General features: G+C 41.4%; 1 protein-coding gene across 1 annotated transcript in view; it reads right to left on the bottom strand.

Moving 5' to 3' along the window:
* Window positions 1–452: 452 nt before the first annotated feature.
* DTWD2 (DTW domain containing 2) overlaps window positions 453–15,787 on the bottom strand; it is an 84,311-nt gene continuing 68,976 nt past the window's right edge. The window contains exons 7-8 of the mRNA XM_054397623.1: window positions 5,481–5,609; window positions 453–654 (exon numbers count right to left, since the gene is read on the bottom strand). Coding sequence (XP_054253598.1) covers window positions 484–654; window positions 5,481–5,609 — 300 coding nt within the window. The 3' untranslated portion in view covers window positions 453–483. The remainder of the gene's footprint in view (window positions 655–5,480; window positions 5,610–15,787) is intronic.

Here is a 15,787-nt window from a genome sequence, read left to right as displayed (position 1 = left end):
AAAAACCATGCCTTATGTGCATTTCAACTAAGCCATACAAGGAATTACAGTTTGAAAACCTACTGTAATTAGATACAGAAGGTAAAATGCTCAGCAGAAATTCAATATACATCTAAATTGTGAAGCCTTACTGTTCCATTACACTCAAACTTCTTGTCTCTTCATACTGATATGTTTCTTCCAAAGTAAATTTATCTAGTCATATTGAGGATCATACCTGTGACCCAAGAAATAACATAACTCTACATGATGCTCTTTTCAATAGGAAATGAGATCTTCTATCATCTGAACAAAGGCACCTGACCCACTGCTAAAATGAAAAAGCTTATCCATTACCATTTGTCACACTGAAAGATAAACTGTTGCCTATGAGGGGTCTAAAAGTTGTTTTATTGCAGTACAGTCAACCATTTGGATCAAATCCAGATTCATAATCATTTGCCAGCTGCAAATAAATCCCACTGTACTGTCAGTACAGTTTTCTTATATTTTAACATTATTCACCAAAAGCTCCATTCTTCGCAGTTTGCGCTTATTCTTTGGCATTGGCTTGTCATATAAGCCATTTTTGAGGAGATGCTCCTTGCTGTGATGTATCTGGGCACCATGCTGGAGCTGGAAAGAGCATAAAGCTTGAAGTGGACGGAGTATAGTCTGCAGAAAGATGAAAGGGTGTGGGGAGACAAAAAAACCAACCTTTTTAGTAAGCTATTTTAAAGACATAAATTATTCCAGGTTTTGTATTCAAGAACTACTTTAAAATGCTGATAAAATATTATTTGGATGATAAATGCTCATAAAACATAACCTTTAGAGACACAGAGGGCACAGCCGAGTAAGAGATGTACAAAAAAGAAACCACATAGCAGGTATAGACAGCACCTGACTGCTGCTGTCCCTTAGTTCCTCCTTGGAACCACTCAATTCTGACTACAGCCCCAGCTACATTATTTTAAGTTACGGCTTTAACTTGACCTTAGCAATGAACTGCAACCAATTACTGTGGCTCAGTCAATAAGCTGTAATAAGTAACAATAACCAAGCTGTTTGTGCTTGCATGAAAATAACTTGAGGCAGGGTTTTAGAAAGGTACTCATGATCAGGGCAGCTGGCCTGCTATCCTGGAGACTGGACTGTATCACTGCTTCTGCCCAGTGATATTATGTAGGGCTAATGAAGCCACACAAACCAAATTTATCTCAAGTGCCTGCCAATTGTAGCATCTTCATTTTCTGGTTGCCTGACTCACTGTCATGGGGCCTTGTGCAGATGTGTAAAGCAATCACAAACATAACTACAGTCAGCAGGACCTGAGTTTCTACAAAATAAAAGGTGACTCTTTTGAGCTGACATGAAAATCAAGTGACCTGCACTGAGCATCAAACTAAGCACTCATTTTTAACTTCCATGGCTCTCAACTTCAATTCTTATTTGCTGGGAATAGCACCTAATTAATTCACAAAAAAGGTCACAAATGTTTATGAAGCTGTTGGCGTTTATAGAAGCACCTTTGAGAAACTGATAATTTTGCCTTTGTTAAAGCAGGCTCTGCCAATTCTGAGTGGTAGGGATGAAACTGAATATAGCACTGGGAACTGTAGACACTAACACAACATTCACTCTGGATGTGAACAAGACAAAAGGGAAAATGTGCCAAAGTTGTCCTGGCAAACCAAGGAAAAAAGAAAATACAATAAATCCACTTCAGTTTCAGCACTTCTCATTTTTCAGAGGTTGAACTTGCACAATAAATAATCACCTGCTTTTAACATAAAAGCCAAAAGATATGTTAGCTGCACTGGCATAAAGATACACAAATCTCTAGAAAAGTTTCTTTGTGCGATATTCCAATTTCTGAGCCGTATTCCCTTGTGTGACCACACACTTCATCTCAGTCTGGTTCTACGTGCAGTTGATTTGATGTTGAAGAGACTCTCTAGCATCACAGAGGTAGACGTCAACACTATGCCAACTGCAGATGCAATTTGTCACCTGGGAACCTCTTTCAGTAGGCAGAGGTAAAGCTCCAAAATATTCATTACCTAATGGAGAGGGATATGAGCATCCCACGGTGGACACTAGAATGCACTGAATACATGGATGAGCTTCAATGTCTCTACTACATGCGAGACACACAATCAGATTGCAGACCTGGGTCTGTCATGTGAAACTACTTGTAGGCCTTTTTTAAAGTGCTTCTTAAATTGATATTAGTAATGTCAGCACAAAAGATTAAGAAGGACATTAACTTAATAACCTTCTCCATTACACACTAGTGGGATCACAACTTGTAAGGAAAAGGCTGATGTCCAATTAGTATTCTTTGACCTGGGATAAACTTCAAGTCAAGAAATCTCAGGGCCCAAATTCCTTCAATGACACACAAGAGTTGGGAGTTGGCTGGCAGGAAGACACAACCCAGTGGGCTGCATTCCCTGGCTGCAGGACGTCAGTGGTACAGGCTTACTTTTATTTTCAAGATTGCTGTTAGAAGGTTTTCAGATCACCTCCAACCTCTCATTTCTGCATAAAACAACCTTCAACTTCCCAGGCAGGAATACACTCATTTGTCTGTCTGAAACTGGGTCAGCTTCTGGGTTTTTCAGACTCAAAGCTCACCTTGCTGTGCTTTGACTTCAAAGGATCATTTAAAAATACTGTCCTATTAAAAATTACAACTGTTATCTGACTTCAGTAAATATTCCCAGGCCAATATATCTTAAAAAGGAAATCAAATCTACCTAACTAAATGAACTTCAAAATTCTTAAGAGTCCCACACCAGTTAATCTCAAAGACATTTGTCAGCCCACTACTTTTCAATTTATATCTTAATTGTGAAAGTTAACCATATACTCAAAGGTAGTTAAATACTTTAATATCCTCTGAAAGAGAGAGAAAAACTTTCCTAATACTCATCTTAACATTTTCTTAAGGTTCTTACACCTCGGAAACACTTTTCCTTTTTAACAAGTTGTATCCAAAGGTATTTCACAAATTCCCAAAGCTTCAACTGATAGTACCTGAAGTAATACTATTCCCCACAATTGGAATATAAATCATAGAATTGTTTTGGATGGAAAAGACCTCTAAGATTATCAAATCCAACCATCAAGCTACGAACACCATCACCATTAAACTACGTCACAAAGTGCCATGTCCACATGTTTCTTCAAGACTTCCACCACCTCCCTGGGCAATCTACTCCAATGCCTGATCACTCTTTCAGTAAATAAATTTTTTCTAGTATCCAGTCTAAACCTCACCTGGTTCAGTTTCAGGCCTTCTCCCCTCCTCCTGTCACCTCATGCTACAGAGAAGAAACTGACACCCCCCACCACCACCACCACTACAATGTCCTTTCCAGTACCTGTAGAGAGCAACAAGGTCTCCACTCAGCCTTCCCTGCTCCAAATCAATTCCCTCAGATGCTTCTCATAACACCTGTTTTCTAGACCCTTTGCCAGCTTTTTTCCCTTCTCTGGACCTGCTCCAACAACAAAATGTCCTTGTAGTAAGGGGCCCAAAACTGAGCACAGTATTCAAGGTGCAGCCTTCCCAGTGCTGAGAACAAGGGCACAACCACTTCTCTACTCCTGCTGGACCCACTATTCCTCATACAGGCCAGGATGCATCTTGGCCATCTGCACACACTGCTGGCTCATGCTCAGCTGGCTGTCAGCCAACACCCCCAGGTCCTTTTCTGCTGGGCAGCTTTCCAGCCACTCTGTCCCAAGCCTGTGGCATTGCATGGCATTACTGTGTCCCAAGTGCAGGACCTGGCACTTGGCTTTGTTAAATCTCATACAACTGACCTTCGCCCATCAATCCAGCCTGTCCAGATCCCTTTGCTGTGCCTTCCTACCCCCAGAAGAGACTGGTGAAAATATCTGAATGTTTCTATGGCAATTTCATTCTCAGCTGGGGTAAACAAACATTTAAGGTGTGTATATATACACACTGCTTCCTAATATCTATTACAGGACAATAAACTCTCCTGATTTTGTGGATTCAGATCTTACCTACAAGAAAAGTAGCAAAAAGGACAAGAAAGTCAATGGCCAAAAGCCTTCCAGACCTAGCACAAAAATGTCAGTTCAGATGCTGCTTGCCACATTATTCAGCACCAGTCAATCACTAATCAACTAAATAATCACCAGGCTTTTTTGCTTTCATCCAAATTAGACATCAGAGTGATTATAGGCCATCATCTCTGCCAAGTTTACTACTGTTTTCCTTTACTACAAAATACTGATCATACTTTAGAGCGAGTTCCACTCTGGTAACACAAGAGGACAACAAGCAGATTTCATGCCTTAGGGCAACTGAAGAGCTGTAAAGGGTTAACTGTTAGTTGCTGTTACTTAACACAGTACATAAACCAAAACAGTTTTCAGGATACAGGCAACACAGTAAGAAATGCACAAAAGAAAACTGTTTAAAATCAATCAATCCACCCCGTTACTTGTACAAATGAATCTAGTACACAGGCCTGGTACACAGTCCATGGTTTGAAGTTTTGCCATAACAGAGAAAAACACATTTTGAATTACAGCAAGCAATGTACAAGGCAGTAGTAGAGAATGGGAAAAATGTGAAAGAAAAGAAGAACAAGGCAGAAGGAAAGAAAAAACTGGAAAACAGCAGGACTGCTGAGTTAAAAATGTTTAAGAGGTACAAGAGAAGTGAACAGAAAGGACAAACAGAAAAAAAGAGGGAAGAAGAGGAGACTGAGAAAAAAGTACAGCAAAAAAAATCTCCAACTGTGAGACAAATGAATCTGAAGACTGCACAGTGGAAAACTTGTGTAAGTGGAAGTGCCTGAAGAAAGCATTAGAGAACTAAATAAAAGGAAGAAAGGAAAATAAAAGCAACAAACAAGAGAAAACAAGGGACTGAGTAATGGGTTGGGAAAGTAGCACTTGTTTTCAGTGAACCAACTATTATTCCACATACAAATGGGCTACCATGGTAAAACTGGTCTGTAAGATGAAAGTCCACCAAACACAATCTCCTACAGGACATGATCAGACCCTAACTGGAACTCGAAACACCATCAAAACGACCTTGTTAACCCTAAATCTTGCCCAGGTTTATCTTCACACAATGTTTTGTGACAAGACAGCTGATCCAGTTTCATTATGGGAAACAACAAAAAAATACACTACTAGAATTTAAAATACCGAACAGAGGAAGAGCAAAACAATCATCCAAGACCCTTGTACGTAATCAGGTCCCTCAGCAATCTGACAGCAATGTTGAATAAAGAATAGGAAAACAACAGAGACTTTTAGAACTCAAGAAAGAAAGAAGAAATAACTGACAAAAAGTGTCTGTTGGTACCTTCTTGCTTTAGTCTGCTATGCAACAAAACTATTACAAGGTGGTTAAGATTTTGACTGCCAAAGGTGACATCAGCAGTGACCTTCATTGCACCTCTACTCTTCACAAATGAAAAACTCAAGTGTTTAGAATTACCTACCTCTTGTATACTCTTATTTTTCTCCATGATAGAAAGAGCAGCAGCTGCACATTCGAGTGTAGACAGACAGCTGTTTGTTGGCTGTGTACGAATGACATAGTGACTTGAAATGTTGGTTTTCAACTGCACCTGAAAAATAGAAAACTCTACTAAAATAAACAGGTCACTGTAGCAAACAAGATATTTCTTCCCTACACTAAGCAAAAGACAGCTCTTTCCCCTCTGTGGTCAGCTGCCTTCTTTCCTCTTTGCCTTCTGGCCCCCTGTTACAGTTTGAAGGGGGAACTTTAGCCTAGTCCCTGACTGCAAAGACAGAAAATAAATTACCATTGGATGCAAAAGGAAAATAATGATAAGGTCTATATGCTTCATTGGATTGCTAATGGGATATAGAGCAGAGGCATGAACAGTTCTTGCTTTCTTTTCCTGTGGCTTCTGTTTGCAACTTTCCTCTCTCACAGCCTTGCCAGGGTATCTGTTTTGACTACTGTGAGAGGTAACTGGGAGGAGGGAGGGAGTTGGGGAGGAGGTGAACAGGTCCCCTGGAACCAGCCATGTGGGTTCTGAGAAGTTTCTGCGTTGTTTATAAATTGTGTATGTATATATATATTGTATATTTTGTACATATTCATTGCATTTCATATGTCTAGACTGTAGTTTCCTTGTAAATATAGCTTCATTTGCTTCCATGCCAAACTGAGCTAGTCTGGCAGTTTTATTCTGGGGGGTAGTTTCACCAAATTAGTTGGGGGGTAATTTCAACCCACGACACTCCTAGGAGCCAATCACCTTATGCTACTCTAAGTGTAATGCCATCATACCTGTGAGCCACCAGCAGAGACAAGAACTGCAAACAGGTACAGAAAATACAACTGTTAGAGAAAAACTGACTGAAATTTCAGCAACCAATTGCAGTTGCCATAGAGAGCCTATCACAAAAACAAAACTGTTCACCTATGCCTGTTTTAGGGCACACTCTAAATACACACACACATGATCCTGTACAATGGAGAAATCACTCTACAGGCACTGATGTTATTCACCTTGGTTAAATAGGATTTGTCTAAGTGAAAGACTTTTAGAAACTACATGTATTCAAACTATGTACTGGGTTACTCATTACAACTATTTGCTCACATAAATCAGGTTTGAAAATGATTTCTTGGTTCTTCCTCAAGTGATGACCATTCTACACTATCTCACAGGTTACAAGGATTTTTTAAAAAAGAAAAATTAATTCAATAAGTACAGTAAGTTAGCCATAAAAGCTCAAGATACTAAAATACAGGAAAAGAGAAAAATGTACCTTGGTGACAGATGGCCTCAGCTTGTTTATCAAATGAAACTATTTTTTTTTTTTTAATGCTAGGCTTGTTACTGGGTAGACTTGAAGGATGAAAACATGCACATTAAAGAATACTTCAAAAGTTTCCAGCAAGGACTCTTTAACTAGTTTGCAGAGACCCCTTTCATCAGCTGAAGAACACATGCTTGGGTTGAGAAACTGAGAAGATGAATTCATGTTCATTATGGAAAGAATACAGCAAATTAAAAGTGTGATTTCTGCATTACAGAAAAAGCCATTTGCATTCTTTGTACAATTGTAACAGTGGAGCTGTCATTTGAATCAAATAATTTTGAAACCACATTTTCCAAAATTCATTTTGTCCCCTTGAATGAAGATCAATGCTTTTGCTGTTACGGCTGCTTTCCGTAATAATTACCTGGATTTTTAATCAAGTTATACAACTACCAATTGTTCATTAAACTGCAAATGCAGTGGTGGTCTCAAGGTATATGGGAATGCATCTTTCCTGAACATAACTATGCTGAAATTAATGTTTGCAGGTGATGATATGGAGAGTTATTTCCTGCAAATATAATGGTCATCTCTACTTAAAACTAATTTTCATCTGCTGCAGCTATTCAGCTTACTTGTGCAAATGAATTAGTACAATGTGTAAGAAATTACTCAGTGTATGTCTATTACTTCCTAGCAAGTCAAATCTGGTAAGCCAGATAGTTGAAGGAGTTGATTATTCCACACCTGTGAACTCAAGAGTTTTTAGTCTCCAACTCTGTACTTTGTCAAAAGAATTTTTACCTAACACTTCACTAGTAAATTTATACTGACTATTGCACTCTGCTAGACACCTATTATACAGTCTTTAGTTTACAGTAACAGTGGATGAAAGATGTTAACAGTTACTTGGATAGTCAACAGCAAACTCAGTCTATATGCTGGGGAATAGAGCCAGGGCAGATTTAACAATCACAGAATGACTGGGTTGGAAGAGACCTTAAACATCATCCTGTTCCAATCCCCCTGCATGGACAGCAACAAATGAAATAATCTAGTGGATACATATCACCCTTTAAACTAGCCTTTATAGAATAGAATCAAGAAGGCTGGAAGAGACCTCAAAGATCATCGAGTCCAACCTGTCACCCTAAACCTCATGACTATCTAAACCATGGCACCAAGTGCCATGTCCAATCCCCTCTTGAACACCTCCAGGGATGGTGACTCCACCACCTCCCTGGGCAGCACATTCCAATGGCCAACCACTCTCTCCGTGAAGAACTTTCTCCTCACCTCCAGCCTAAACCTCCCCTGGCGCAGCTTGAGACTGTGTCCTCTTGTTCTGGTGCTGGTTGCCTGGGAGAAGAGACCAACCCCCTCCTGGCTACAACCTCCCTTCAGGTAGTTGTAGACAGCAATGAGGTCTCCCCTGAGCCTCCTCTTCTCCAGGCTAAACAGTCCCAGCTCCCTCAGCCTCTCCTCATAGGGCTTGTGCTCAAGGCCTCTCACCAGCCTCGTTGCCCTTCTCTGGACACGCTCCAGCAATTCAACATCTTTCCTAAACTGAGGGGACCAGAACTGGACACAGTACTCAAGGTGTGGCCTAACCAGTGCTGTGTACAGGGGTACAATGACCTCCCTGCTCCTGCTGGACACACTATTCCTGATGCAGGCCAGGATGCCATTGGCTCTCTTGGCCACCTGGGCACACTGCTGGCTCATGTTCAGGCGGCTGTCAACCAGTCAACTACCTCCTTCTATTTCACATTTAAAAAAAAAAAGAAAAAGAAAAAAATAAGGTTAAACCTCCTTAGGAGAGAAAACACAGAATTTGGACATCAGTCTATGTGATGAAATTCAAAGCAAAATACAAATTAAATTAATATTGTTGTTAGTTGTTTCTCCAGGTTTGGAGGTTTTTGTGTGCTTCCTTTACTAGGATCATGTACGGATCTCCATCGTGACAGAGTGGGAAGGATAGTTATTTCAAGTATTCTAATATCTATGGAGGAGGGAGCCTTTAATTTCTACTTAGAAATTAGAGATAGGTATTCAAAACCAAGATAAACTCAGCCAATTGTTTCTCCAGCATGTATCTTGAGCAGCAGAGTAGACACTTACCCACCCTTTTTCTCAACAGATGATAGCCCCAATCTTCATATATGGAGTCTCTCTACAGAAGTTGAAACCACCTCATGGACTCCCTACAGACACACTGGCTTCTCCCTCCTCAGACATAGACATCAGTGCCTTAAAGCTGTTCTTTTGTGGAGCAGGGAATAGTTCTGCCAGCTAGTCTCCATACTTAATTTCTTGGGTCTTGTGCTGAAAAAATTAAGATCAAAGCTGATCACCAAGACCATCATTCTTCCAGCAACAGATGCCGTGGCAGCAACAGATGCCTAGAGCTTGAAGGAGGATTGCAAGCCAGCAAGAGAGCACCTGAAATGCATCAGAAAGGATTTCTAACCAGTCGTTTTCAACAGGGGCACAAACACAAATGTCTCTGTGCTAACACACACAGTGTGGGAAACAAACAAAGGGAGCTAGAGACTTGTGCACACCTGCAAGACTACAATGTTGTTGGCATCACTGATATGTGGTGGGACAGTGTCTGTGACTGGAGTGCTGGGATGGAGGGTTACAACCTCTATAGGAAGAATGGGCAGGGGAGACAAGAAGGGGCTGTCATCCTCTGTGTCACTGACCAGCTGGAGTCCATGAAGCTCCACCTAGGGATGGATGAGGAGATGTTGCAGAAATTGTGAGTCAGAATTAAAGGCAGAGCAGGGACAGGTGACATAATGGGCATCTGCTACAGGCCACCTGACCAAGAGAGAGAGGATGAGGCCCTCTGCACACAGATAGGAGTGGCCCCAGGTTCGCATGCCCTGGTCCTCATGGGGCACTTCAACCACCCCAGTGTTTGTTGGAGTGCTGTGTTGCAACACAGCAGAGCACAAGCAACCTCAGAGATTTCTGGAATGTGTTGATGACAATACAATTTCCTTCTTCAAGTGGGTGAGGATCCAAAGAGGAAAGAGGAAAGGTGCTGTGCTGGACCTTGCTCTCACCAAGCAGCTGGGGCTAGAAGGGAACATGAAACTCAAGGGCAGCCTTGGCTGCAGTGGCCACAAAATGGTGGAGTTCAAGATCTTTAGGGCAACAAGGTGGATGACCAGCAAGGTCACTAACTGGGACTTCAAAAGAGCAGACTTTAGCCTCTTCAGAAACCTGCTGGGGGGAGTAACATGTGATATAGTCCTAGAGAAGAGGGGCCCAGGAAAGCTGGTTTATATTTAAGGATTACCTCCTCTAACCCCAGGATGAAGGTGTCCCAACAAAGAGGAAGACAGCAAAAACACCAGATGGCCTGCATGGATGAAAAACACACTCTTCAACAGGGGGTGGAAGCAAGGATGGGTATCCTGGGAGAACTACAGAGAAGTTGTCTGAGTACACAAAGACCAGGCCAGCAAAGCAAAAGCCCAAACTGAATTAAATCTGGCCAAGGACATCAAGGGAAACAAGAAAGCTTCTATATGTCAATGATAAAGACTGGGGAAGAGCTGGGTCCTCTCGGAAAACAAACAGGGGACCTGGCCACCTTGGGCAAGAAGGCTGAGGTACTCAGTGACATTTTTGTCTCAGTCTTTACCAGCAAGGGCTCTAACCACACCACCCAAGTTAGAAAAGGTAAAAGCAAGACCCAAGAAAATGAAAAACTGTCCACTGTAAGTGAAGAACAGATACCAGACCACATGAAAAACTTGAAGGTGCAGGTTCTGAGGGAATTGGTCAATGAAGCCACCAAGCTGCTTTCCACCACATCTGAAAGTCATGGCAACCTTGTGAAGTTCCCTTTGACTGGAAAAGGGGAAACATAACCCTAATTAGAAAAAAAAAAGGAAAAAAGGAAGACTGAAGGACCTACAGGCCAGTCAGTCTCAAGATCATGGAGCAGATGCTCCTGAGAACTCCACTAAGGCACATAAAAAAAAGGGAAGTGATTCATGGCAGCCAACATGGCTTCACCAAGGGTGAAACATGCCTGACAAATCTGGTGGCCTTCTATGATGGGGTAACAGTGTTGATGGACAAGGAAAGAGCAATGGATGTCATCTACCTGGACTTGTGCAAAGCATTTGGCATTGTCCCCCACAACATTCTGGTCTCTAAACTGGAAAGTCATGGATTTGATGGGTGGAGCACTTGGTGGATAAGCAATCAACTTGAAGATCACACTCAAAGAGCGATGGTCTGTGGCTCTAAGTGATGAGCAGTGCTCCTCAGAAGTCAGTACTGGGACTGATGCTGCTGAACATCTTTGTCAGAGACATGGAATGTGGGATTGAGTGCACCCACAGCAAGTTTGCTGAAAACACCAAGCCACGGGATGTAGCCAACGTGCTGGAGGGAAGGGATGCCATCCAGAGGGACCTTGACAGGCTTGAGAGCTGGGCCAGTGCCAGCCTTAGGAAGTTCAATAAAGTGCAAGATCTTGCTCCTGAGTCAGGGCAATCCCAAGCACAAATACAGGCAGAGAATGGATTGAGAATAGACCTGAGGAGAAGTACTTGGGAGTGCTGGTTTATGAGAAGCTCAACATGAGCCAGGAATGTGTGCTTCCAGCCCAGAAAGACAACAGAATCCTGGGCTGCATTAAAGAAGCATGGCCAGGAGATCAAGGGAGCTGATTCTCCCCCTCTACTCTGCTCTTCTGAGATCTCATCTGGAATACAGTATCCAGCTCTGAAGCCCCCAACACATGGAACTGTTAAGAGAGGGCCCAGAGCGGGGGGCCAACAAAGATAATCAGAGGGCTGGAGTACCTCTGCTGTGAACACAGACTGAGTTGGGGATTTTTGATCTGGATAGGAGAAGGATTCAGGGAGACCTTATACTGAACTTCCAGTATTTGAAGGATACCTACAGAACAACTGAAGAGGGACTTTTTACAAAGGCAAGTAGCCATAGGACAAGGGCTAACAGCTTCAAACTGAAAGAAGACACTCTTACATTAGACATTAGGGAGAAAATATACATCATGAGGGTGGTGACACACTGGAACAGGTTGCCCAAAGGAGCCATGGAGGCTCCAAACCTGGAAGTGAGGTATTCAAAGCCAGGTTGGATGGGGCCTTGAGCAGCTTGGTCTAGTAAGAGGTGACCCTGTCCATGGCAGGGGATTGGAACTAGATGACCTTTAAGATCCCTTCCAACCCAAACGATTCTATGATTCAGAGAAAGGAATATTATTCATGACTGAAAGACAACTTCTATGAAAGAAAGCTACCTGCACTGTGCCTTCACTAGAGCTAAAGAGTCTGCAAGTGCAGCTCTCAAACAGCTGACAACAAACACTTTCTACATACACAACATACAAATACTTCAACATCAACAGGAGCAGCAACCAAATTTCCTCTTTCCTGAGAGGAGTGGGAGGGGATGTAAACAAGTTACATATTCAGTGGGATGAGATAAAAACACCACAGAGAGGCATCACCATGATGGAGATCAGAAGAATACCGACCAGGACACTTCCCTGCCACAGTCTGTCTCTTAGGCTTCTTTAAACACGCATTTTACTTACCCTTTACCCCAGTGTGGCACAGTAGCTAAGTAAGTGATGCTCAGACACCTGAAACACAGTCAGGGTAGCCACTGCCTATCACAAACTTGACAGACTCACTAAATGACTGATAGTCTATCAGAAACTAGATACACTCACTAAATGAGTAAAACACATGATGAGGAACTCAGTACTAACTCACAGCATAAAATGAAGGGTAAGACAAAGCCAAAACAGCATACAAACCAGAATAAATGAGTACAGTTCATATCCTAGATATGGGAAGAGTATCTTCCTGAAAAACAAACAAACAAACAAACAAAACATTGCCTTTATTTATTAAATATTAACTGTTCTGAAAAAGGGTGGGATAGAAGGGTAACTGCTCATTTTCATCCAACAGGTCTTTAACTCCATAAAATACAAGGAAAGTTTATCATTTACTGTAGGGTACTGCAACTGTCCCTCCAAAGCTTCTACAGTACCTAGATCAATTGATTCTTTGTCTATCACCTGCCATATTTCAAATCCAGCTGAACAAGATTAATTCAAAGCAACAGAAATGCTTCTCCACAGTTTATGTAAAAAATGTGGATTGTCTATCCCTTACATTACCCTTCAAAAACTCAGAGTGAATACACATAAATACCCTATTTAAGCGCATTTCAAAACAACACTCAGGATATTTTATAGCTACTTCTCCATAAAATGATAAAGATACCATGATACAAGTATTTGCTTATTTTTTTATCTGTCAGTGTAATTTGAAAGTCATATACACACTCTGGAATCATTTCAGTTGCTAAAAAAATACAGGAATGTCAAGTTTTAAAAACAGCAGTCTATTTAACACCACTCACAAAAATAAACAATAGCATGAGACAGAAGGTAGAAACTACCTCAACCAATTCAAACTACAGAGATAAATTTAGATAAGCTGAATGCAATTACTCACTGGAGTTTTGCCAAGACACTGAAATTAGTGTATCTGTTCTTGTAAGACCAAAGGAGTTTCGGGGCTTAGTTTCCATCCATCAGAAGCATGAAGCAACACATCACAGTATCACAGTATATCAGAGGTTGGAAGGGACCTCAAGAGATCATCAGGTCCAACCCCCCTGACAGAGCAGGATCACTTAGGATAGTCTGCACAGGAACGCATCCAGGTGGGTTTTGAAAGTCTCCAGAGAAGGAGACTCCACAACCCCCCTGGGAAGCCTGTTCCAGTGCTCCATCACCCTCACTGTAAAGAAGTTTCTCCTCATGTTCAGGTGAAATCTTCTATGTTCTAGTTTGAACCCATTGTTCCTTGTCTTATCACTGTTAACCACCGAAAAGAGCCTGGCCCCCTCCACTTGACACCCACCCCTCAGATATTTATAGACATTGATCAGATCCCCTCTCAGTCTTCTCTTCTCAAGACTAAACAGCCCCAGGGATCTCAGTCTTTCTTCAGAGGGGAGATGCTCAAGTCCCCTAATTATCCTTGTGGCTCTCCATTGGATTCTCTCCATATACAATCAAGTTGCATTTCTATGTCTAACTCAAGACCCAGGGCTTCCAAAAGCCTGAGTGCCAGCAATTCTAACAAACTGCCATATTAACTCAATAAACACTGGCTTCTCTGCCAACATGCCACCCTCTTCACAAATGCTAAAGCCTTAGTGCATTTACAAAAGATTTGAACTACTGTAAAAACAGTGGCCCCTTAGTATTTCTCAGGGCCAAGCTCCTTTTCCAGGGCCCTCTCTGAAGATGTCCCAGGCAAGTAATGACACACTTGACCCGGTTCAGCTGTTCATAGCAAATAGAAGCAAAAGCATTCCCTTGACTGGGGGATCAAAAACCTGCTGTTTGAAATTCTAAAATTTAAGTCCAGAAGGACAGGAAACTGATTTCTGCTCTTCTTTTAAATATTAGGACTTGAACTCTTGCAGAAAGCACTACATGGTATCCTCAGTCCTCTTCTTATTGCCAATAGCCTTTCTTCTCCTTTGACAATTTCTTCATCATTACCTCTTATGAGGTCTCCTCCCCAGACAGAATCCAGCATTATGCAAAACTATATTTGGAAGACAGTGCATCCCCACAAACACAGAAAGGCTATAAAGTTAGGAAACCTATCTCACAGGACACACAGAACAGTTCTGGGTTTTCTCTGCCCTGTTTTCTGCAATTAGACTTCAGGCAGCTCAAAACAGGCAGTGGAACAACACATCCTTCTGTGGCTTCTATGACAAAACCTAGTGCTGGTTATAAGACCCCTTCCCCTTTTCACTGAGGTTGATAGTGTCATTATAAAATCTCAGTATCTGTTTGGGAATTAATTTGCTCAGCTCTCAGAGAATGAAGTAAGCAGGTACCATTATCCTGCTTAAGACAGGCAGTAGTTACTGCTCATATGCACTGCTACTTTAATATATGTCTTGTAGAGAAAGTATCACAAGCCTTTTTAAGGAACTTGAAATGCACCAGAAAAAAACCCAGAAAGAGTACAACCACATCCTCCCATTGCATATATAATTTCTAAAAACGGCAAAAAAAAATATTTTCAACATTCTCTAGTGTGCTACTCCATGAATAACTTCAGGCATGAAAGGGCATCAGGTATGGGAAAGACCTCTCATTCAGTATGCAGTTGGCACAAGCACCTTTCATCTGTAAGCCAAACTACACTAATTTCTATATCCTATAGAAAGCTCAAGCAGTTAAACAAAATTATCTTTTTGACAGAGAAGGTAGGCTAAATAAATTTAGTCTCAGCATGCTACTGAAATTTAAATCAAGAATATAAATAAGTTATTTTGTTCAAAATCTTGGCTTTAATTTAAAGTGACATCTTAAGAGCATTCTGTTTCAAAATACTGGAGGGAATAATTGCCACACAACTGTCACAAATGGATAGCCTGAAAAAGTACAGAGACGACACAAAAACCTCTGCTCACTTCGCATGTCTTTTGATCAAATATTTAGGCATAGCCATGACATTCCTGTATCTGTTCCCTGTAAAGTACTGAAACAAGTACCAGATTACATTGTGATTTTCAGACAAACTTGAAGAAATGCGTTCAGGTTCTATGAAATGACAAGATACTTTGCACACTGACTTCCACAATTTCCAATGAACCCCCAAACCTTTCTTTTTCGGTATTTCACAAACCCGTCCTCTCAGGCTATTTAGGGCATCAGGTTAGACATATCACTACAACAAGCCTCAGGATATCTCACTGCTGCTGGAATGAAATTGGAGAAAAGATGTAATAGTTTGTCTTTTCAGGAGAAGCAGAATTGTTTCTGCTGGACAGTAAGCTGAATTTAAGTTCTACCTACCTACTTACGATCCTTTCAGACTGTCCAGAAGAACCTGATTCAGAGTTGAAATCCAGCCTAGCTCTTGTGCATCAAAACCAGAAGCCTTTTTGCAACTTTATA

The sequence above is a fragment of the Indicator indicator genome, chromosome Z (assembly GCF_027791375.1).
Source record: "Indicator indicator isolate 239-I01 chromosome Z, UM_Iind_1.1, whole genome shotgun sequence".
Classification (NCBI taxonomy): domain Eukaryota; kingdom Metazoa; phylum Chordata; class Aves; order Piciformes; family Indicatoridae; genus Indicator; species Indicator indicator.
This window is presented reverse-complemented; position numbering and strand designations above follow the sequence as displayed.